Consider the following 23,988-nt stretch of genomic DNA (forward strand, 5'->3'; position numbering starts at 1 on the left):
TTTTTGAGTTCAAAAGGATTTTAAAGGCGTGTTGAAACGTCTTTGCTACTCGCGCTTATCTCCTCTCACGTGTTGATTCAGTGAATCCATCTGTGATGAAATATAGCACCATCTAAAACAGCACCAGCTGAGTCTCTTCATGCTAACAGGCTAACTGTTGTGTTGCTCATAATGATACCTGCCTGTCTATCTGCTTCTATGGTATCATCTGTGATGAATGGCATTCGTCTTTGTTTTACTGCCCTCTACTGGTCTGGTGGTGTAGTGCATTTACTTTTTATCTCCTCCATACGTCACTGGCCTGATTTACACAATCTACCCGGGACTTCAGCCCGCGGTCAAAACGCAGACAATAATGGGGGCACAGGAACCTTTTAGTTCGGGGTAAAGTAGTTCTGGGGGCTAAAAAAAACCATAACTCTTAGTTGAAATGCACCTATAGATTCTTCTTTTGGGGGTTGCAAAACACAACACCCACTACTATGGATATAGACACGGACACAACGGTTGAGACTTTTTTATGGAACATTTCCCCATTCAGCTTTCGTCTTTGATGGACATTTCTTTTTTGTATATATTCTTGTTGAAATTTTTGTACTGTACATTTACAATCTTGTTTCCTGCTGTAACTCAATGAATTTTCCCTTTGGGGGATGAATAAAGGATTATCTTATCTTATCTTTGGATATAAAGTCAACAGACTGATGTAAAGTCAATGCAGAGAGATTTCCCAGACTGGCAAAGCTGGAACACTAGTGAGTCTGCAGACCAGTGACATCAGTGCCTTCTCTATATGTGTTGTCTACCGCTGCTTGACTGACTTCACTCCTGATGCTTATTTTATTTTTCAAGTTTGAACAAGTAGGAAGAAAAGTGGACACTAGGAGTCTGACATATTTTACTGTTCAGTTCTTTTGTTGCAGCAAATCCACATGTAATAGTTTTACCCTCGCTCTGTATGACTTTATGTCTGCTGAGATTACTAAAGTGAGCCTTTGCTGCATGTTGATCTTCAGAATTCAACACATTTGTTATTGTTTTTGTCACTGAAAATATCTACGCTTTTCTTTTCCTTTTTTAAAAATGAGTTATTGATAATTGATTGGTTACATTTCCAAAACTCATTCACAGAGAAATCGTACAATTTGCATTCCTACTTCAGCCCCATCTGGGTTTCAAACATGATCAAAAGTCCACTGAAGAGTTGCCAAATACATCTACTACTAAAGTGTCATCTTTACTAAAGCAACCCGAAATGTTAAAGGTGACATGTCACGCTTTTTTCATCAATATATATTGGTCTAAGAGGTCCCCAAACCATGTCTTTAAAGTTTATGCTCAAAAAAACCCTCTTCTTCAGTCCTCCTCAGAACACTCTGTTTTCCCTCTGACCACGCCCCCTCAGGAAGTGGATGTGTATCGGCTGTCCAGCACGTTGATCTAATGTTTACATGTTGGCTGAATATACATGGCTGCTCAGAGATCACGTTACTTCAACCCTCTGAATCTGATCCTGACGGAGAGGCGCCTGCAGCAGGACCTTTCTGAAGGATTGGTCACAGATTCTGTGTTTCTTGTTGTTTTATTTGTCAGTATGTCAACGTGTGTCTTGGTACACAGCTACAAACATGTAGCTATGTGGCTATGCTAACTAGCGCTAGCACTTATCCATGATAAATAAAAATCATCCACTAGATCTTCAAATCTGCAGACGTGGGGAGTAAAACCGACCTTTGTGTTTATTAAGACAGCCTACAACTAGCATGCCTCCCTCCTAAGCTCCTTGTTAGCACACATGTGTGCAGGTAATGAAAAACGGAGGAGGGATTCAGTATTATTTTATACAGTCTATGGGCTGAACAAGCTCCGAGCTCTGACTCTGTGACAGACCGGATATTGTTGTTACGTAACAAAAACACGGAAGTCTGAAACGGCTCGTTTCACACACATTTACAGAAAGGTGGAGAAATCAAAACAGGGGCAGAATGGATTCTTTTCATTCTGGGGGGGTTTGTAGACATGCCAGGGACACATATTTCAGGTAGAGAACCATTAAAAAGTCCATTTTGCATGATATGTCACCTTTAAGCACTGAAGACCATTTCCCAAAAGTCCCTGCATGTAGAAGGAGATACCTCTAGCACTCCCTGGGACTTCATTTCAACTCCGGCCCTTGTGGTGGAAATGCACTGAGTTTCTGCAAAGGTCTCAGTCCCTGTGGAAACATCCTTCTGTGGAAATGCAGCCTCTTTCAGTTTTATAGATTCAGATACGTGTCCTTATTCTTCTCGTGACATTGACAGAATGTTAATAGAGCGTTTGATGATGGTCATGACAAAGCTCTTTTTTGGTCCCCCCTCAGCTTCATGCTGGAGAGTTTCATTCGTTACCTCAGCATCAGCATACAAGTAGAAATGCTTACAAGACACCTCTGGCCCCCCCACTAGTGTGCTGTTATTTTCACAGAGGGGTTAGAATTGGAGGAAAAACAAGAGGGGATGAATAAATCCATTGAGTCTCAATTATAAATTCCCTCAAGAGGGTGTACCCTGCAGTGAGAGAAAAGCCATGTAGTACAGCAAACAGAAGTCATACTTCTCCCCCAAGACGTTATTGAGATAGATTCTCCTATTTTTGTTCCACCTTTGTTCAGTCGTAGTTGTAGTATTACCGAATGGGCTCTCCTCAGTCTTTTTGGAAGCAAAGTAATATATCAAGACTTTGCACAGAGAAAAACCGACACGGTTATATGGTCAGGATGCACACAGCCATGAAAATAACTCTGTCTGCCAGAGGTTTACTCTTTATTTTCTCTGATACAGAGTTGTAGGGCCTTTATTGTATGAATCCAATAACACGGTGATCTTAACCACTTTTTTAAACAAGCTGTTCCTGCGTAAGGGATGGAGAAATATGCACTACTTCTGCCTCGTGCATGTTGGCATTTTTATTTTCAAGGTTGAAGTCAGTGCTTTGAAATATTCATATATTCATATAAATCAGTGGCTATACATTTCAGAAGTCATGCACTTTTTAACAGAAAGCTTGAAACTCTTACACTTGAAGTTGATTCATTGAACCTTGTCATACTTTTACACCCTTCACATACTGATGATGAAGGAGGTGAGCAGAGTCTTGAAAGTTAAAGGTGTGTACAAAAACACTTGGAAAGAAAGTGTAGAAGAAGTTATAGTTCTCCCTTATGGTTGGATAATTTAAGTGTTGTAGGTACATACATGCTCTAAAAGAATTACTAAACATCTTTTTATATATTTGCTAAATGTCTACCCATCCTGTATTTCCCTGGCATGGGACTACCTTGCAGAGACATGTGATATCATGATATCTCAAAGGACAGAGTCAATGTGCAGCAATCTCCCTCAGACTGTTTGCCTGGAAAGATGGGCAGAGAGACAGTTAAGACAATTGTGCCACTTTTCAGCATCAAGGGGCTGACAGGTCCCGTTTAGGGTTCAGTGAAACAGAATCAGAGCGTAATGCTCTTTCTCTGAGCTGACAGACGGCCAGAGAAAGAGGCTGGAAAAGCCTAATAAATAGCTGACTGTATTGGCTTTGCTGTGTGGCAAAGTGGCTGTCAGTCAGCAGGCCTAACTTGATCAGATAACAGGAGAATCTGTGGCAGACAGCAGAACCCTAATCTCTATTGATGGCCTGGAAAAGTGCCACATACACTGAATGGGTTTCCAGAAATAAGTACATGAATCTTTTAGGTCACTATAAACCAGGGGTGTCAAACATACGGCCCGCGGGCCAAAAACGGCCCGCCAGAGGTTCCAATCCGGCCCATGGATGACTTCCAAAAGTGAAAAAATGACAGAGAAGACATTAACTTCAATATTTCAATAAAGGTAACTGCTGTTTCAGTTTTAAATGTAAACTTGTAACAGCAGGAGCGGTGGATCCAGCTTTTTCGATAAAAGGAGCCACATATCGTGCGCGTGCTTACCACACGTGTGTGTACGTCAAAGGTGCGCTCCGTCACTATGGTACTAGCACTGCACCCCTAATACAGCAAGCAAACTGTTCATGCTGGAGCAGGGGGGGTCCATAATAGTCAACTTTATATTATATGATATTATATATAATATTCGGCCCCACTATGAGACTCATCATGGCGAAAATACAATAGCCGTTGTTTTTTTTAAACTTATATTTTTGGGGCTTTTTGCCTTTATTCCATAAGACAGCTGAAGAGAGACAGGAAATATGGGGAGTAGAGAGCAGGGGAAGACATGCAGGAAATGGTCAACCAATCGGGAATCGAAGCGGCGACCCCTGCGACGAGGATTGTAGCCTCTGTATGTGGGGCGCTTAGACCACTAGGCCACCAGCGCCCCAATAGCTGTTTTTCTAAAAAGACTTAATGTGAACATTTTCAGAATGTACTTTTTTGCACTAACAGAAAGGACACATTTAGAGTTGACCTTCTTTATAGGTTAGTATGTCATGATTTTACTGGTCCGGCCCACTTGAGATCTAATTGGGCCGTATGTGGCCCCTGAACTGAATGAGTTTGACACCCCTGCTATAAACGCTTCACAGTAGATGTATTGACGTCACGCCTCCAATGTAGCCAAAGCACAATTACAACTTGCTGATGGAACAGCAAAGTTCCCTCAGGTGGGTACAGTCCACGGCAGAGCAGATTCTTCTGTGGGAGGAGCTGAAATCTGACAACAACCCTGTCAATTATGATGTCATATCCTGTCTGTTTAACATCAAATAACAAGTTCAAACTTATCTTTTCAGGAAAATGAAATCTTGCACATAAATTAGCATGCTAACAGCTGCCTGCTTTGACAGAAGTCATGTTAGGAAAAAGATATCTGCCATGTATTTACATTTTCTAGTTCGACCCATGTCCCACCGTTGTTAAAAGAAGGTGGCTTTATGACCTTATACCACTGACACCAAAAGGAGCGCTACAAATGTTGGCTTCACTTCTGGAGGGCTGTGATGTCGCCCTTCTTTTTATGCTCTCCATGCCGTCAATGGTGTCACAGCTCCCTCTTTTAACTGTAAAACAGCTACCCAGTGATCTCTCTAAGACAACTATGGCCTCCATTGAAATGATGATGAAAACTGGGGACATTTTTTAACATGTTTTTTTAGAAGTCATTAAACCTCTGTCTTTAGACCAGATTTTGCCAGGACATCTGTATCTGTCATGAGAATCATCACACATTCACACACACGTTGACAGGGTTTTTCACGTGAATCTGTTTACTGTGTATCACACTCACCATCAAAATAATCACATGATCTAATAACAATATCACAACCTCCAGTGTTCTAGCTGTTACATTTCTAACTCTCATATCCTGTTCATCAACTACACCAGTCTCTGAGCTGCACAGCCAAAGTACCAGAGAATGCAGGGTTTTTTTTCCTTCTTTTATTGGGAATGAAAAATACTCATCCTTTACCATATCTCTGAACCCTCTTTGTACTATCACACAGCCCTTAAATGCATTGTCGCCATGTGCTTCTTTGAAAAAGGAAACGCTTTAGAACCACATCTTTGCACCTCATTTTAGCACCTGCTGGAGATCTACTATGGAGAACTACTGTCACAATTCAAAGCTTGCTCTTGAAGACGTTTCTCCTCTCCTCCAAAATGCTTCTTCAGTTGTTTTTTTGTTATACAGGAAGGGGGTTGACCAAGTGACAGGGTAGACAAAATAACAAGGAACCAAGGGAACAAAGACCGTGAAGTTCTTACAGTTTGTTGTTGTAGTTAAGTGAAAATCGATTTGGTGATAACAGAGTGTTTTTTTCTGAAAATTAACTGGATGTTTTGGTGCCTGACTTCCTGTCCCACTCGATCTTCTCTGTTGAGATTGATGCATTGTGCTCCGGCATCCGGCAGAAATAGAAGTCTTGGGTATCTGATCACAACGGAGTGAATCCAGTGGAAGTTAACACATTGACTAGAATAGAAACCTATGAGATCTGGTGCTGTGACGGATCAGAGACGGGATGGACACAGATCCGGTGGAATTTGGCGGTGAGAGTCGATAAGGTCTTCAGTTGTCTGTGGGTTGTCTTGTCGGGGTTGCATGATTTCTGGTGTGAGTGTGACCCACTTGTTTGGAGACAGAATTCAAAACTGCATTATACTGTATGTTGGAGAAAAGTGGCGTCTTAGGCCACCACCTCTGTTAAAGCTGGGGTTGGTAGTCTCAGAAAACTAGCATGAATTTGAATGTAGCATTCCCTCATGACTCTGTCTAACCCCCCCCTCCCCTCGGAGCTCCTCCAAGACGACGCCCCCGCTCACATGCACGAGCGCCGCTGACTTGCGACCATATGATGGTGACTGATTCAAAAACATTATCACAGTGAAAGTTAAAAACACAAACATGGCTGCTGTTAGCACTCACAACTGTCATGCTAGCATTATCCAGTTGTCATGGTGACACGATATCAGGAGAAAAGTTATAACATATATATAATACTGTAACAGCTCTACTGTTTGTTAAACGTGCTCAGTGGAGATGTTCTTAATTCCTACAGTGTTGACGGTCAGTGAAGGCATCAGGAGAGGTGTAGAGTGTGTGAGCTGGAGAGAGGAGAGACAAGAGGAGAAGTTCTTCATTCATTCAAACATTGATGTTGTTTTGTTGGTTGGCGTGGTTGGCTCGTCATCCCTACAGCGTCCAAACTAACGCTACAATACATCTACATTTTCTGTAGGACTTACTGAATGTCATTAATTCTTCTGCTTGTCAGAGCCCCGTGGTGAGAGCTTTTTAGACTCTGATCCGGACTACAGTCCTGAGCAAAGCACCTCATCGGGTCAGAGGGGACAGGCCCGAGGTCGAGCGAGTGGGGCAGTCAGTAGAGTCAGGGGAAGCAGAGGCAGGAGACGGGGAGTAAACGCTGGGGAAATGTATGTGCAGGAGGCGGGCAGAACGTCAGGACAGGATTTGATTGGTTTAAAATGTTGGGACCCAAATGACGGTGATTGGTTGGTGTTTTCCCAGGTTTACTCTGGCTGTAGATTAGGGGTGAGCCCGACTGAGGATTTGCTTAGTCGAATCTGATCCATCAGATTTTGCCCATAGTCGACTAATAGTGGAATGTTTGTTGTTTTTCCTTATTGACCCAAAGTCTGCATGATGGTGACCGCATGACAATATTACACATAACCCTTTACAATTAAGAGACTCATAGCTTAAAGTAAAAGGGACAACAGAATATTATCAATGTAAAACTTAGATTTTTTAAATCTATATTGCAAAAACAACGAGGTGATGAAGGAGAGAAAACTCAAATAAGGCCACCATCCATTAAACATGGAACAACGCGCCGTTATAGAGTAAGGAATCAGGAGATATTTAAACAGTGTTCACACAGAGGAGAGCAGCACTGTGGAGGGTAGTTTGTCCAACTTAAGGCTAAACATTTGTATAATGTTCAAAATCAGACCTGAACCAGCTAAAGGGTTTTTAAATCTCTTAACAGAACCTTTTAAAACAGTCTTTCATCTCGTCTTTGTCTGCTTGATTCTTTTCAAATTGTACGTGAGGAAAACCATCGTGTGTACGGGCAGAAGTGCGCTCCTTGCTTTGTTGACTGTAAATCCTGTCTTTGAGAATATCCTCTCTGATGGTGTGGAGGTGGATGGGATGCTGTGGATTGTTTTTGAGGCTTCGGACAGTTTTGGGTATCCCTCCTGGTTCTTTTGGCCCTGTACAGCTGCTCCTCATCTTCATCACTAGTTTTTAGGATCAACTGAAGTTTTATTTCCTGACATTTTGAGCTGCCATGAACGTAGAAAGATTTAAAGACCAGCTGAGGTACGTCTGCTCCACAGGTCCCCGCTAAATGGGAGAGTCCACCTTTAATTACCAGGGGAGATTTAATTACCATTTTAAGGAGATTTAACACTTCAAGAGCTGTTCTCAGAATTACATTAAATAAGTCTATATTTATATCAAAATAGGATATATGAGACACTATTTTTACAGGAAACAGGAAAATAATGTAAAATTAGACATTGAGCACCCCCATGGTTTGAATGGAATGATCCACGTTTCATATGCAAATATTCAACTATGAGATTGGCAGTGGACTAAGGCTCGTTAGAACCAATCGTTGAATATTCGCCTATTTGGGGTCACCCCTACTTGTCAGAGCCCCCGTGGTGAGAGCCTTTTAGACTCTGATCCAGACTACAGTCCTGAGCAAAGCACCTCATCGGGTCAGAGGGGACAGGCCCGAGGTCAAGCAAGAGGGGCAGTAAATAGAGTCAGGGGAAGCAGAGGCAGGAGACGGGGAGTGAACGCCGGGGAAATGTACGCGCAGGAGGCGGGCAGAACGGCAGAATGGGATTTGATTGGTTTAAAATTTTGGGACCCTAATGACGGTGATTGGTTGGTGTTTTCCCAGGTTTACTCCGGCTGTAGATAGAGGCTTTTTTTCCCTCTTTTTTTAAGAGCACATTATGTATTGATTGCCATCAGGACATACAGATCATTTTAACCAGTATGACAAAAAGTGGATTTAATCTGACTACCAACCCCAGCTTTAAGAGAAGGTTTTTAAAGCTTAACATCCATGGATTCCTTCACCCCTCTTTCATACCTACAGTCTTCTTTGTCCAGAATCTGAACATTGCCGTCCTCAAAGGAGTGTCCCTCATCCTTGAGAAACAGTCCATAAGAGCTGGTTCTCCTGTGCTGGGTCATGAGAGGTTGCTTAGTTTCACCAGTGTACAGTTCCCTGCAGTCTTCATTGCACTGCATGGCGTAAACTACCTTCCTCTGTTTGTGCTGCGGTGTTTTGTCTTTGGGATGAACCCGTTTCTGTCTGTGTGTTGGCAGGCTTGAAATGTACCCGAGTGTTATGCTTGTTGAAAATCTACACTAACTCTGTAGACGGTAACATCAAGTTCACCCGGGAAGATGTTAGAGGGAACAGACTCAACATCCAAGTTTACAGGAAACACACCCACCCCGATCATTACCCCCTATTTGACTCACACCAATACACTTTAAACACTAATATGCTCAATGTAAATAATTAGCGCAGTCATTACTGGGCCAACAACCAATGCAGGCTTCTATATGGTCATACATTAGGTTGATAGACAGAAATAAGAAGCTCTGCTGTGACTCACTTCTTTATTTAATGGCAATAAGTTCTGAAACTGGCAAAGTTTGCCAAACCAGCCTGTCATTTGCTGCATATTGCAGTTTCATCATTACTGTTCCAGCTCTACATTCCCTTTAGGAGCCTCTGTTTTAATTGATATGCATTATTTAATGACTTACTCTATAAACTTACATGTCAAGAGAGAAGAAAGATTGTCCTTGGTGATGCATTGTTCCAAATTAATCTAAATAATATACTCAAACTCATCCTGGCGAGGACTGTGTAGCTACTGTGTCACTGCCTGGAGTAGAGATGGATTCTTCTCCGCTCAACTATTGTTCACACTCTACTCAAATATGATTTGCCTCGGCAGCCAGCCTATTTTTAATCCGGAAGAGATAACAGCAGCCCCAGCGGTTGCATAACTTAAACTTGTTTTCCACAAGCATTTGCTTTGTACTCCACTGTCTTGTCTTGTTTTCTCCGTCTCACTCATCCTGTTGCTCTCTGAGCCCAATCTCATTCTTATGCTGTCTTTACCTTTCTATCCTCTACCCGTCTGTGTCACTTTATCTCCTCTCCTCATCTCTCAAGCCTGTACATTTCTCCCACCCCCAATTTCACTCACACGTCTCACTCCTCCACCCACATCTTCCCTCCTACACTGCGTTTTTCTGTACCAACCTTGAATTGCATAAAATTACCTATCACTTGGGAGTTAGTCAGGCCTTATCATCGAGAGCAGAAACTTTGTCAATCAGCAGCGGTTGAAGATAGAGAAACTGCCAGACATCTTCTTAGTTAGACGTGAAAGTAAGAGCAGAAAATTACTTTTTAATTTCTTTAGTTCTTCTTCACCTTTAAATTCTCATCCTGCCTGTCTCTTTCTTTGTTTTATGTTTTGCTCTAAATGTGTCCAACCACGACTGTCCTCCCTCTCTTTGAATTATCTCCATTCCAAATACCATTCACTGGCTGTCAGGAAAGACCATGTCAAATGAAAAGCAAGCTAAAACTCTCTTCCAACCTTTGCGCTGTCTTTTCAGTCATTATCTCCTCCCTCACATTGTTTTAGTAGCGCTTTATGTAATGATGGTCGAATCAAACAGGTACAATGTGTGCAATTTTTATACAACCCACTTTTCTAATTCCACCTTCTCATCTGTCTGCCCTCAGCCAAGCAGAAACTGGAGGATCGCCTTGCAGCTGCTGCCAGGGAGAAGCTGGCCCAGGCGTCTAAGGAGTCCAAGGAGAAACAGCTACAGGCGGAGAGGAAGAGGAAAGCAGCACTCTTCCTCCAGACTCTCCGAACCCCCTTACCGGGAGAGACCGACGCCAAGAGAGCTGAGCTAGATTCATCCGCACAGCTAGAGGTACAGTATGTGCGTGGTTGACAAAAGCTGGTCATTAATATGCCATGTGTTTATGCATGTTCACATGTTGGAACAAGCACTACGTTTCATACTGTATCATGTAAAGAGCTGCAGAAGTAGAGCTGAAATCAGAACATACACTACCGTTCAAAAGTTTGGGGTCACTTAGAAATGTCCTTATTTTTGAAAGAAAAGCACTGTTTTTTTCAATGAAGATAACATTAAATTAATCAGAAATACACTCTATACATTGTTAATGCGGTAAATGACTATTCTAGCTGCAAACGTCTGGTTTTTAATGGAATATCTACATAGGTGTATAGAGGCCCATTTACAGCAACCATCACTCCAGTGTTCTAATGGTACATTGTGTTTGCTAATCGCGTTAGAAACCTAATGGATGATTAGAAACATCTTGAAAACCCTTGTGTAGTTACGTTAGCACAGCTGAAAACGGTTTTGCTGGTTAGAGAAGCTGTAAAACTGGCCTTTCTTTGAGCTAGTTGAGTATCTGGAGCATCACATTTGTGGGTTCCATTATACTCTCAGAATGGCCAGAAAAAGAGAACTTTCATATGAAACTCCACAGTCTATTCTTGTTCTTAGAAATGAAGGATATTCCATGCGAGAAATTTCCAAGAAACTGAACATTTCCTACAACGATGTGTACTACTCCCTTCAGAGAACAGCACAAACAGGCTCTAACCAGAGCAGAAAGAGAAGTGAGAGGCCCCGGTGCACAACTGAACAAGAAGACAAGTACAGTAGAGTCTCTAGTTTGAGAAATAGACGCCTCACAGGTCCTGAACTGGCAGCTTCATTAAATGGTACCCGCAAAACGCCAGTGTCAACGTCTACAGTGAAGAGGTGACTCCGGGATGCTGGCCTTCTAGGCAGAGTGGCAAAGAAAAAGCCATATCTGAGACTGACCAATAAAAGGAAAAGATTAATATGGGTAAAAGAACACAGACATTGGACAGAGGAAGATTGGAAAAAAGTGTTATGGACAGACGAATCAAAGTTTCAGGTGTTTGGATCACACAGAAGAAGATTAGTGAGACGCAGAACAAGTGAAAAGATGCTGGAAGAGTGTCTGACGCCATCTGTTAAGCATGGTGGAGGTCATGTGATGGTCTGGGGCTGCTTTGGTGCAGGTAAAGTGGGAGATTTGTACAAGATAAAAGGGATTTTGAATAATGAAGGCTATCACTCAATTTTGCAACGCCATGCCATAAGCACTGTCCAACCTGTGGTCAGCACTTGATTGGAGCCAATTTCCTCCTACAACAGGACAATGACCCAAAGCACACTTCCAGATTATGCAAGAACTATTTAGGGAAGAAGCAGGCAGCTGGTATTCTGTCTGTAATGGAGTGGACAGCACAGTCACCAGATCTCAACCCCATTGAGCTGTTGTGGGAGCATCTTGACCGTATGGTACGCAAGAAGTGCCCATCAAGCCAATCCAACTTGTGGGAGGTGCTTCAGGAAGCGTGGGGTGAAATTTCTTCAGACTCCCTCAACAAATAAACAGCTAGAATGCCAAAGGTCTGCAATGCTGTAATTTCTGCAAAGGGAGCATTCTTTGATGAAAGCAAAGTTTGAAGGACAAAATTATTATTTCAACTAAAAATCATTATTTCTAACATTCTCAATGTCTTGACTATATTTTCTATTCATTTTGTAACTCATTTGATAAATAAAAGTGTGAGTTTTCATGGAAAACAAGAAATTGTCTGGGTGACCCCAAACTTTTGAACAGTAGTGTATGCATGAAGACAAATCACCAAATCGTTGTAGGTATCTTTCCCCTAACTGAGGCAAACATTTAACTTTACAATAATAAGGTAAAGAGTGCTCAGGGCGGTGTGGTCTTCATCAGAACAGCTTCTTGTGCTACTTTTAAGCAGACTGAACTATTCTAAGAAGTTCAGAGACTCTTGTGTTTGTGTTTAGTACACTTTCTTTTGCTTTTACTTGTAATGCACACTGCACCACAGGAGCCATATCATTCAACAGAGGTGTCAGTCGTGGAGTTCAACCCCTTTGATTGCTTAAAATATCCAATCAAAACTGAATGAACACTGTGACAAGCTAGCACAAAAAGAACCTGCTACAATAACAGAAGTAATGTTTGAGAAAAATTGATTCCATATGTAATTTTGCTCTATATTTGTCAACATGGAGATGGCTAGCGTAGTGACTTGTTTTACAGTTCATCAAAAGAGGTGTTTTGGTTTCACTTTTGAGGCACTCTCAACGTCATCCTTCTTTTTATACACTCCATGCTTTAAAGGGGACATATCACGCTTTTTTCATCAATATATATTGGTCTAAGAGGTCCCCAAAACATGTCTTTAAAGTTTATGCTCAAAAAAACACTTTGAAATCAGATTTTGGCATGCCTGAAAAACCCTCTTCTTCAGTCCTCCTCAGAACACTCTGTTTTCTCTCTGACCACGCCCCCTCAGGAAGTGGATGTGCCTCGGCTCTCCAGCACGTTGATCTAATGTTTACATGTTGGCTGAATATACACGGCTGCTCAGAGATCACGTTACTTCAACCCTCTGAATCTGATCCAGAATCTGATCCTGACGGAGAGGCGCCTGCAGCAGGACCTTTCTGAAGGATTGGTCATAGATTTAGTGTTTCTTGTTGTTTTATTTATCAGTATGTCGACGTGTGTCTTGGTACACAGCTACGAACATGTAGCTATGTAGCTATGCTAACTAGCGCTAGCACTTATCCATGATAAATAAAAATCATCCACTAGATCTTCAAATCTGCAGACGTGGGGAGTAAAACCGACCTCTACCAGAAAGGCAGCAGGACCTTTCTGAACGATTGGTCACAGATTTAGTGTTTCTTGTTGTTTTATTTGTCAGTATGTAGACGTGTGTCTTGGTACACAGCTACAGCTACAGCTATGAACATATAGCTATGTGGCTATGCTAATTAGCGCTAGCACTAATCCATGACAGATAAAAATCATCCACTAGATCTGCAGACGTGGGGAGTAAAACCGACCTTTGTGTTTATTAAGACAGCCTACAACTAGCATGCCTCCCTCCTTAGCTCCTTGTTAGCACACATGTGTGCAGGTAATGAAAAACGGAGGAGGGGTTGAGTTGTATTTTATACAGTCTATGGGCTGAACAAGCTCCGAGCTCTGACTCCGTGACAGACCGGATATTGTTGTTACGTAACAAAAACACTGAAGTCTGAAACGGCTCGTTTCACACACATTTACAGAAAGGTGGAGAAATCAGAACAGGGGCAGAATGGATTCTTTTCATTCTCGGGGGGTTTGTAGACATGCCAGGGAAACATATTTCAGGTAGAGAACCATTAAAAAGTCCATTTTGCATGATATGTCACCTTTTAAAGCATGAATCCCCTGAGCTGCAGTGATAAATCACAGCCCAGGGAGGGTGTGAGTCCACACTGTAGTTAGCTGTGCAATAATCCATGTAAGCACATTTTGATAGCATACGCACACACAATTTTTTCCTGGCTCAGAATGGACCTTTAGGGTTTGACGCTGAGCTCAACAATAAGCATGCTTAAAGAACTTGTATTCTTTTTTTTTTTTAAGCTGTTGGTGAAATAGAAAAGAATTCAAACAAACCCTTCATTTGAACACAAATGTCCATCAGATTGAATGTGTCAGTAGATTTTTAAGAGACCTTTTGTGTATGTTTTAAAGTGCAGAGTGTAAGTCTATTTTAAAAGTTACATTATTAGCTACACAATGCATAACCTGAGCCCAAAGTAAGGTGCTCTCTTGATTATTTAAGGGTGTGCTGTGGGTGTAATATCAAGTCAGCCTATCACAGTTTCATTCCTCATTCCCCTTAAATACGAGGAGCGCCTGCAGGCAGGCTCACAGCTGTTTACATGGCAGATTTCTGTCATGATTCAAGTTCAGGCCAGCCCATATTAATTTTCTCCTTCCACTCTGCCCATGTGGACACGGCACGTGAAGGCCACAACGTGACATAAGTTCTAAATAACTTGTAAAGTCCAGAATAACATGGAAATGAGGCTTTTTGATTATATGTAGTTGCATAATATCTGACTAATACAGTACACCTTCCAATGCAGCAGTGTTAGTGGTTAAATAAGCACATATTTAGTGAGTACAGATGAAATATGGAGCTGTCTCAATGTTATTCTTAAAGTCCACACCCCCAGCCGAACCTGTCCACCCTGAGGTTAGTGGTTTATTTCATTGACTTTGTCTCTTTTTGGACTTCAATTGTTCTATTTGTCTTTTAAAAGTTGACCTGCTGTCAGCTCTTTGATCATAGCAGAGATTCGGTAAATGGAAAATCACTACTATAGTTGGCTCAGTAACCCAATGCCTGAATGGCCTTGATTTTAATGTCTGAGTGGGATTTTTAACACATTTGCATCAGATGGCATTTTTCTCCTGCTTCTTCATTGATTTTGTGCAAATGAATTCACAGACACCTACAGTCTGTTGAGCTTATGTGTGTGGCTAAACTATCCAGTGGTTTGCATTTAACTCTGCAGTTAAAGATGAAGAGACCATGTGTGGTTGCTGAGTTAACATCTTTGTGTACATCTGTTAAATAAACATGAATGCTTGGGAGTTATTTGCATGTAAGCGTCTTCTCCATAGAGCAAAGGATTGCAACGATTAGAGATTTGAATGGCACGATTACAGCTCTGAGTAATAATCACAGATTCACTGTTATTATGCATTTTTCATATTTCAAATAAAGGGATTTCAGTATTTAATATAAAAGATGAACTTTACTGATCCCCCAGGGGGAAATGTACTAATGTGAGTCATAAACTGAAGTGCTACAGTCATCCATGCCTATAATTTAATCATCTATTTTGAATAATTCCCCTAATCATACACCCTGTCTATTCATGTTTTTGGTTTGTTTGAAGTTTAGTGAAAACAGAAAGAAACTAAGATCATCTCTAACAGTGTTTCATTGATAACAGAATGAATTACAGACGGGAGGAAGCATTGTTAAATGCTCACTCAGGGTTCCCACACGTCCTGGAAAACCTGGAAAACCTGGAAAACAGTTGACCAGTTTTCCAGTACTGGAAAACACCTGGAAAATGGGAGAAAAAGTCAAATGTCCTGGAAAATCACAGATAGTCCTGGAAAATGATTCCAACATGGCTGCGTGTGACCTGACCTGATTAACAAAACACATCCCCATTCATTGAAAGTTGAGTGCACACTGTGCTGGAAAAGACAGCAACACTGCACAACTTTTTTCACATCTTTTCTCCTTCACTTCATAATCATGCATTCACAGAAAACGGGGGTATATTGTTTATGTTTTATGGTACATGAACCTTGTAGAGTGCTCTTTTGATTCAAAGAGTCTTATATTTAAGTTATAGTGTGACCAGTGGAGTCGGGCAGAGAGCTTGGGGGTCTGTGCCTCACAACTTTCTCTGCAGGCTGAGAGCTCAATTACCGTACTCTAGCTCAGTTGTTCTCAAAGTGGGGTCCTGGGACCCCTGGGGGTCCACGAACCATAGCGTGGGGGTCCGTGAAATAATTTGAATACATTTGTAATAAATTATAAAATTGTGCTGTGTCATTACAAAACAGCATACACCATTGTTATGATACCATTTGGTGGCTCGAAGGCATATGTGAGTCTTGTTACTGTTAATTTTCTGAAAGTGTTTAAGATCAATTACTTGAAAAGTATAAATGTTGTCATGTTGAGTCCAGAAGGAATGAAATGACCCTCTGTTTTAAAGGATCCAAGTGGTATTTACTTGATTCAAATTGAAGTGTTATCTGTTTATCACTATGGTACAGGTCTGAAGTATTTACATTGATACGTTTTACAATACAAATAGTTCCAAGGGAAACTAAGAGTGCAAATGGTAGTAAGCATGTGCTTTAGTGATGGGAAGTTCGGCTCTTTTCAGAGAGCCGGCTCTTTTGACTCGGCTCCCAAAGAAGAGCCGGCTCTTAATGTAGGATCTTTTGTAGCCGTATGTTTTACCTTAACTTTGCAAAAACTAATGGTTTGTGTTGAAAACCCTTTACGTACGGTGTTTTTGTGAGAAGCCTTATAATGCCCAATTTTGTGAATTTATTCTTTTACAAAACTATTCTCACCCTGATCCTAGGGTTAGGATTAGGGTTAGGGTTGTGATTAGGGTTATGATTAGGGATAGGGTTAGGATTAGGGTTGTGATTAGGATTAGGGTTGTGATTAGGATTAGGGTTGTGATTAGGGTTAGGGTTGTGATTAGGGTTAGGGTTATGATTAGGGTTAAGGTTATGATTAGGGTTAGGGTTATGATTAGGGTTAGGGTTGTGGTTAGGGTTATGATTAGGGATGGGGTTAGGATTAGGGTTAGTGTTGTGATTAAGGTTAAGGTTGTGATTAGGGTTAGGGTTGTGATTAGGGTTAGGGTTGTGATTAGGGTTAGGGTTGTGATTAGGGTTAAGGTTGTGATTAGGGTTAGGGTTATGATTAGGGTTAGGGTTGTGATTAGGGTTAGGGTTGTGATAAGGGTTAGGATTATGATTAGGGTTAGGGTTATGATTAGGGTTAGGGTTGTGATTAGGGTTAGGGTTATGATTAGGGTTAGGGTTGTGATTAGGGTTAAGGTTGTGATTAGGGTTAGGGTTGTGATTAGGGTTAGGGTTAGGGTTGTGATTAGGGTTAGGGTTGTGATTAGGGTTAGGGTATGATTAGGGTTGTGATTAGGGTTAGGGTTATGATTAGGGTTAGGGTTATGATTAGGGTTAGGGTTATGATTAGGGTTAGGGTTATGATTAGGGTTAGGGTTGTGGTTAGGGTTATGATTAGGGATAGGGTTAGGATTAGGGTTAGGGTTGTGATAAGGGTTAGGGTTGTGATTAGGGTTAGGGTTGTGATTAGGGTTAGGGTTGTGATAAGGGTTAGGGTTGTGATTAGGGTTAGGGTTGTGATTAGGGTTTTGATTAGGGTTATGGTTAAGGTTAGTGTTAGGGTTGTGATTAGGGTTAGGATTAGGGTTGTGATTAGGATTAGGGTTGTGATTAGGGTTTGGGTTTAGGGTCAGGGTTGTGATTAGGGTTAGGGTTAGGGTTGTGATTAGGATTAGGGTTGTGATTAGGGTTTGGGTTTAGGGTCAGGGTTGTGATTAGGGTTAGGGTTAGGGTTGTGATTAGGATTAGGGTTGTGATTAGGGTTAGGATTAGGGTTGTGATTAGGATTAGGGTTGTGATTAGGGTTAGGGTTAGTTAGGATTAGGGTAAGGTTAAGAACCAGAAATAATTTAAGCATACAGAACCAAACTCTTGCAAACAGAAACAGAATCAAACTCAACCAGAACCAGAACCAAACCAGAACCGAAGTAGAACCAAACCAGACCCGAACCAGAATCGAAACAGAACCCTAGCAGAACTGAACCAGAACAGAACCAGAACCGAATCGAACCAGAACCGAACCAGAACCGAACCAGACCCGAACCAGAACCATCCCAGAACTGAACCAAAACCGTACCGGAACCAGAACCGAACCAGAACCGAACCAGACCCGAACCAGAACTGATCCAGAACCGCACCGAACCAGAACCAAACCAGAATCGAACCAGAACCGAACCAGAACCGAACCAGAGCCGAACCAGACCCGAACCAGAACTGATCCAGAACCGAACCGGAACCGAACCCAATCAGAAACAAACAAGAACCGAACCAGAACCGAACCAGAACCAAACCAGAACCATACCGGAATGTACCAGAACCGAACCAGAATCGAACCAGAACAGAACAGAACCATACCAGAACCGAACCAGAACTGAACTAGAACCAAACCAGAACTGAACCAGAACCAAACTCAAGCAAACTGAACCAAAACCAGAACCAAACTCAAGCACAAAGAACCAGAACCAAACTGGAGCAAACATTATTAATGTCCTCAGGTTGGCATTGAGAAAAATCCGATGCCTCAGTTTGGATGGGCTGATCCGATTTCTCCTCTCAGTGAGTATTTGCCCGGTCTTCAAGAAGACTCTTTTTGAATGAACAGACAAAGCCACGATACACAGCCTCCCCTCCATCACCTGTATCCTATATCCTCACATGTGATTGGCCGCATGGCCACCATGCTGACTAATCAAAACAAAGTTCTGCTGTGAGCAGAGCTGGGGCTGAGCACTGTGAGAGCTAAGCAGGGAAAGGAAAAAACTGGGAGCCAGCTCTCTCTCGATGTGAGCCGGCTCTTCTGATTCACTATAAAGCATCGACTCTCAGAGCCGCAGCTTTTGATCATGACACATCACTAATGTGCTTAATCTGTGTTACAATTATGAGGGGGCCATGGACATTTTTCTCACCTGTAAGGGGTCCCTGGCTCCAAAAAGTTTCAGAACCCCTGCTCTAGCTAGTAGGAGTGCAAACTCCCGATAGTGAAAACAAACGGAACAAAAAGAGCGACACAGCTGCACAGAAACTCCACGTTGTAGACATCGCTGATCCTCAAATGCTCCTCGTGCAAACTTAACTTGCTTCTTTGTTGAATACAAAACCTCACTGATTGGTCCCTTTGTCATAGTTAAGCTACTGTAGCACAGCTTCCCTTTTCTCTTGATATGCACAGCATGCTATGCTCTGCTGGTATACCACAGGTGTAACTTTATTGTTGCTCCGTGCAGGTTGTACCAAACATGTACTGGTCTGTATTTGGGACAAGCAACAAAAACACTCACTGAAGTGGAGCCTTCCTGACTAAATAGGCGTGACATTTTAAAGCAGGGTTAATAGTGAAACTGGTTAATCATTACATCCCTAATCCCGTGTTATTATTAAATTTAATCTGTGCTTAACCTGACAGCAGCTTGCAATAAACTTCTGTGCCTTAAATAAGAAGCATTACCCCTGGATTTTGAAGGATGTTCCACTTCCATTCAGCCTCATTATAGATGAGGCCCAGCATCTTTCCCCTTACTCAGAATGGAGAAGATGGAATCTTTCTGAAGATCTTAAAATTGTTGACAATGTTGCTGTAGGTTAGTGTTTTGTATTACTTAAACAGCAGACATCTGTTTTTGTCATGTCTGTAATTTCTTAAAACCTTTATGCTCCAACATATTGACAACAGTATGGATGGTACACTTTCTTCTTAGCTGAGCACTCTGGGAAATTAATTGAAGATATTATTTCGAGGGCACAAGGTAGAGGAATCTATTTTTGGCAACCTTAGGAGAGCAGTTTTTGACTGTTGTTGATGAGGATTTTTTAGTAGAATGTATCCCAGTATTTTAACGTGTGCCAACAAGTTCTTTTTGGCAATATTGTGTGTTTGAGCATTATCTGAAATGATTTCAAAGAAATCTCTGGGTAATGCGATCGTTACATAAAAAGGTCAAATCTGAACGATCTCAGAGCATTTGTTTTGCACGTATATGAAGCTGGGATATTAGAAGGATGTTCTATAATCAATTCTTAAGACCACTCAAGTGTGGCTGCAGAATTGATTGGAAATTTGAATAAAACTGGGAAAAAAAAAAGGAAAAGAAAAGGAAATTCAAATTTGTACCAAAGAAAACCGCCCCTCACTTATTCACCCTGTCCTCTGTAGTGTTGCCTCCCAGAGATAAAGCACGCTCTCAAATGTCTCCCTTGTGAAGTTTAAAAGGAACACCGCACCAAATGCAAATTTTAAAACCTTTTTTTGTCGGCCATACTAACCACGTACACAAAAGGCGAGAAGACTTTATAGTGTAAATAAGACTCGGTGGTGGCCATTTGATGTGTAGATTGCCTGTCGGTGTGATGGATGTTGCATGTCAGCTCCTCATGTGATGTGTGATGTGCTGGCCTATCTCCTGTTGGGCCAGGTGGTTGTGGGTAGGCTCCTGTCACCATTGTGCCAGCTCTGTCGCTCTTCTCCAGATGTTGTGGGAATTCTGCCGAAGCCTGAACCACCACCCTTCAGTTTGTTGGCTTCTGAAGGGCAGCAGAAATGGAGAACTGTGTGAGTTGTTGCTCAACCTACAAAGTAAAATGTGTCTTTAAGACTTTACAGAGAAAAGCTATTGGAACTGAGCAGTTAAATAAGGGAGTTTCCATCCACACAGGGCCCAGTTTCTTCGTACCCCCCTCCCCAGTCCCCCACTGGCCTGCACATGCAAAATCTGAGGACTGAGCATGGTTTGATCCTCAACATGTCTTCATGCGACACACGCATGACTTTATGTCATCATGTAACCAACATGACCATGAAGTTAGCTATAGATTTTCCAAAAGACTTCAGAGTTCCTTGTTTTATCCTGCTGACTCTGAATATTTGTCTCTCCAAGTTTTGAGTAAACACTTCACCTCTGCCTGGTCTGTCTCCGATCAGCGGCGGTCTGGCTCCGTGCTCTCTTGTCCGTCAACACCCACCGGTTGCATTTTCGGAACACAGCATGGAAAAGTCTGCCGGACAGCTAGCCGGTAATTACTAAATCAACGATTATCCGACTCCTCTCTTTATCCTTATTGTCTTTATTGGCCTCTGAAAACCTCTGACCTGTTGACTCCAAGCCATAACCCCAGGCCATCGCTCCAGGCCTGGCCCCGCCAGTTGCGTTTTCAGAACACAGCACGGAGCAGGACCGCTGGACAGCTGGAGTCACCAAACCTCTGACCTGATGACTCCAGGCTTGGCTCCACTCATCATGACGTTTGTTGTAGTTAAGTGAAAAACAATCTGGGGAAAATGAACTGGATGTTTGAATTTTGTATTCCTGACTTCTTTCCCTGCTCAATCTGCTCTGTGCAGATTGATGCTCTGTCATCTGAAATAGAAGTCTCGCATATCTGATCCAGAGAGCTCAGGCGTGCCAGATCAGAGACTCAGCCGGAACCATAGACTGTATAAATAATGGACGTAGTGTCCGTGACGTCACCCATCTGTTCCTGAGAGCTGTTCTGAAGCAAATCGTCGGCGGGAGCCATATTGGAAATGCTGAACTCATCCAAAAGAGTGTGACATAAAGAGGCGGGGTTTGAGCCTCCTAGCCAACGGCTATGTGTTCAAGTCAGTCATGTCCTTATTTGGGCAAAAACTCTAAATCTTAATATCTTCTGAACCGTTGCGGTAGAAAAAAGCTACGTAGACCGATGCCATTTTTTGAACCAGGCTATAAACATGTTTATTAAAGGTGACATATCACGCTTTTTTCATCAATATATATTGGTCTAAGAGGTCCCCAAAACATGTCTTTAAAGTTTATGCTCAAAAAAACACTTTGAAATCAGATTTTGGCATGCCTGAAAAACCCTCTTCTTCAGTCCTCCTCAGAACAGTCTGTTTTCTCTCTGACCACGCCCCCTCAGGAAGTGGATGTGGCCTCGGCTCTCCGGCACGTTGATCTAATGTTTACATGTTGGCTGAATATACACGGCTGCTCAGCGATCACGTTACTTCAACCCTCTGAATCTGATCCAGAATCTGATCCTGACAGAGAGGCGCCTGCAGCAGGACCTTTCTGAAGGATTGGTCACAGATTTAGTGTTTCTTGTTGTTTTGTTTGTCAGTATGTAGACGTGTGTCTTGGTACACAGCTGCGAACATGTAGCTATGTGGCTATGCTAACTAGCGCTAGCACTTATCCATGATAAATAAAAATGATCCACTAGATCTTCAAATCTGCAGACATGGGGAGTAAAACCGACCTCTACCAGAAAGGCAGCAGGACCTTTCTGAAGGATTGGTCACAGATTTAGTGTTTCTTGTTGTTTTATTCGTCAGTATGTAGACGTGTGTCTTGGTACACAGCTACAGCTACAACATGTAGCTATGTGGCTATGCTAACTAGCGCTATCACTTTTCGATGATAAATAAAAATCATCCACTAGATCTTCAAATCTGCAGACGTGGGGAGTAAAACCGACCTTTGTGTTTATTAAGACAGCCTACAACTAGCATGCCTCCCTCCTAAGCTCCTTGCTAGCACACATGTGTGCAGGTAATGAAAAACAGAGGAGGGGTTGAGTTGTATTTTATACAGTCTATGGGCTGAACAAGCTCAGAGCTCTGACTCCGTGACAGACCGGATATTTTTGTGATGTAACAAAACCGCATGGGCTTCACATTTTGAGACCGGAGGTTGCCGCTTAGTCGGAACACAACAGAGAGGATCCAGTGGGAGTTAACACATTGACTAGATTAGAAAACTATCATATGCCATGACGGATTGGAGACGGACCAGACACGGATCCAGTGGAATTTGGCCGTGAGCATGGTGCAGTGAACCCACATTAGTCTAACAAACTGGACTTCAGCGTGAAATGGGATTGGGCACAGTATGGATTTCTATAGTCTAAGTGTGCCCTTAGAGTGAATGCTAATATGGGATAAATGGCTAATATGGAAAGCCACAACAGAAGTTGGGATCTAAGAAACTAATAGAGTTTCCCTGATTTCAGGCTTGCAGCAGCTCAGAGCTTGTAGAGATCGATGTGATTTGTCTGATCTTCTCTCTTTGATTTGAGGCGCTTACTTCACACAAGCAGAAAAGTGAAACATTGTGCAATGATTTCTTGTTGAAGAGAAGAACTTTGAGGAACAAATGTTGCCAGAATTTGAAGCCTTAAAGTCTCTGAGGAAAAACTACTGATATTGGAGAATATTCTGGCAGCAACATTGTGTAGATGGGTGCTGTGTTTTTGAGGACTGGATAAAAGAGTTGCAGATAGTACAGTATACTGGGGTTTACAAAGGTTTGGAACTAGATATGAATGCTGATGCTATTTCATCTATGTAAAGTTGGCTGACTTGGACTTGTTGATATAAGCTCACTGTGCTTTCATGCTCATCATGTTGTTTATGTGACAGCTCCACAGCAGCCATGGTGAGCTTTGATGAGTAAACAGCCCCCGCCAAGTAAGCCTTACAGGCCTCTTTGCTTTTGTTAGAAACTCTTCAGTGCTGTGTTTCTCTTGCTTTTCTTATTAATTTTTTTAGACAGCAGTTAGAGAGTTAGAGCCTTCTCCCAAACTCAGGTTGTGATAGTAGCTCTAGACCCCACCAATGGCAACTTGCAAAAACAACAAGCTTTCTGACCTGAGCAGTAAGGTTTTAAAGCTAGGGTTGGTAGTCTCGGAAAACCAGCATGAATTTGAATGTAGCTTTTCCTCATGACTCCGTCTAACCCCTCCCCTCCTCCCTCAGAGCTCCTCCAAAACGACGCCCCCCCCCCCCCCGCTCACATGCACGAGCGCCGCTGATTCTCGATCATATGATGGTGACTGATTCAAAACCGGTCCTCACCAAAACATTCTCATAGTGAAAGTTAAAAACACAAACAAACATGGCTGCTGTTAGTACTCACAACTATCATGCTAGCATTATCCAGTTGTACTGGTGACACGATATCAGGAGAAAAGTTATAACACATATATAATACTGTAACAGCTCTACTGTTTGTTAAACCTGTTCAGTGAAGATGCTCTTAATTCCTACAGTGTTGACGGTCAGTGAAGGCATCAGGAGAGGTGTAGAGT

General features: G+C 42.2%; 1 protein-coding gene across 3 annotated transcripts in view; it reads left to right on the plus strand.

The window, feature by feature from the left end:
• Positions 1–23,988, plus strand: part of sfswap (splicing factor SWAP) — a 132,207-nt gene that overhangs the window by 64,174 nt on the left and 44,045 nt on the right. For all 3 annotated transcript variants that reach the window (XM_034709750.1, XM_034709748.1, XM_034709749.1), the window contains exon 14: positions 10,297–10,493. In XM_034709750.1, coding sequence (XP_034565641.1) covers positions 10,297–10,493 — 197 coding nt within the window. The remainder of the gene's footprint in view (positions 1–10,296; positions 10,494–23,988) is intronic.

Source organism: Notolabrus celidotus, chromosome 19, assembly GCF_009762535.1.
Source record: "Notolabrus celidotus isolate fNotCel1 chromosome 19, fNotCel1.pri, whole genome shotgun sequence".
In the NCBI taxonomy this organism is placed as follows: domain Eukaryota; kingdom Metazoa; phylum Chordata; class Actinopteri; order Labriformes; family Labridae; genus Notolabrus; species Notolabrus celidotus.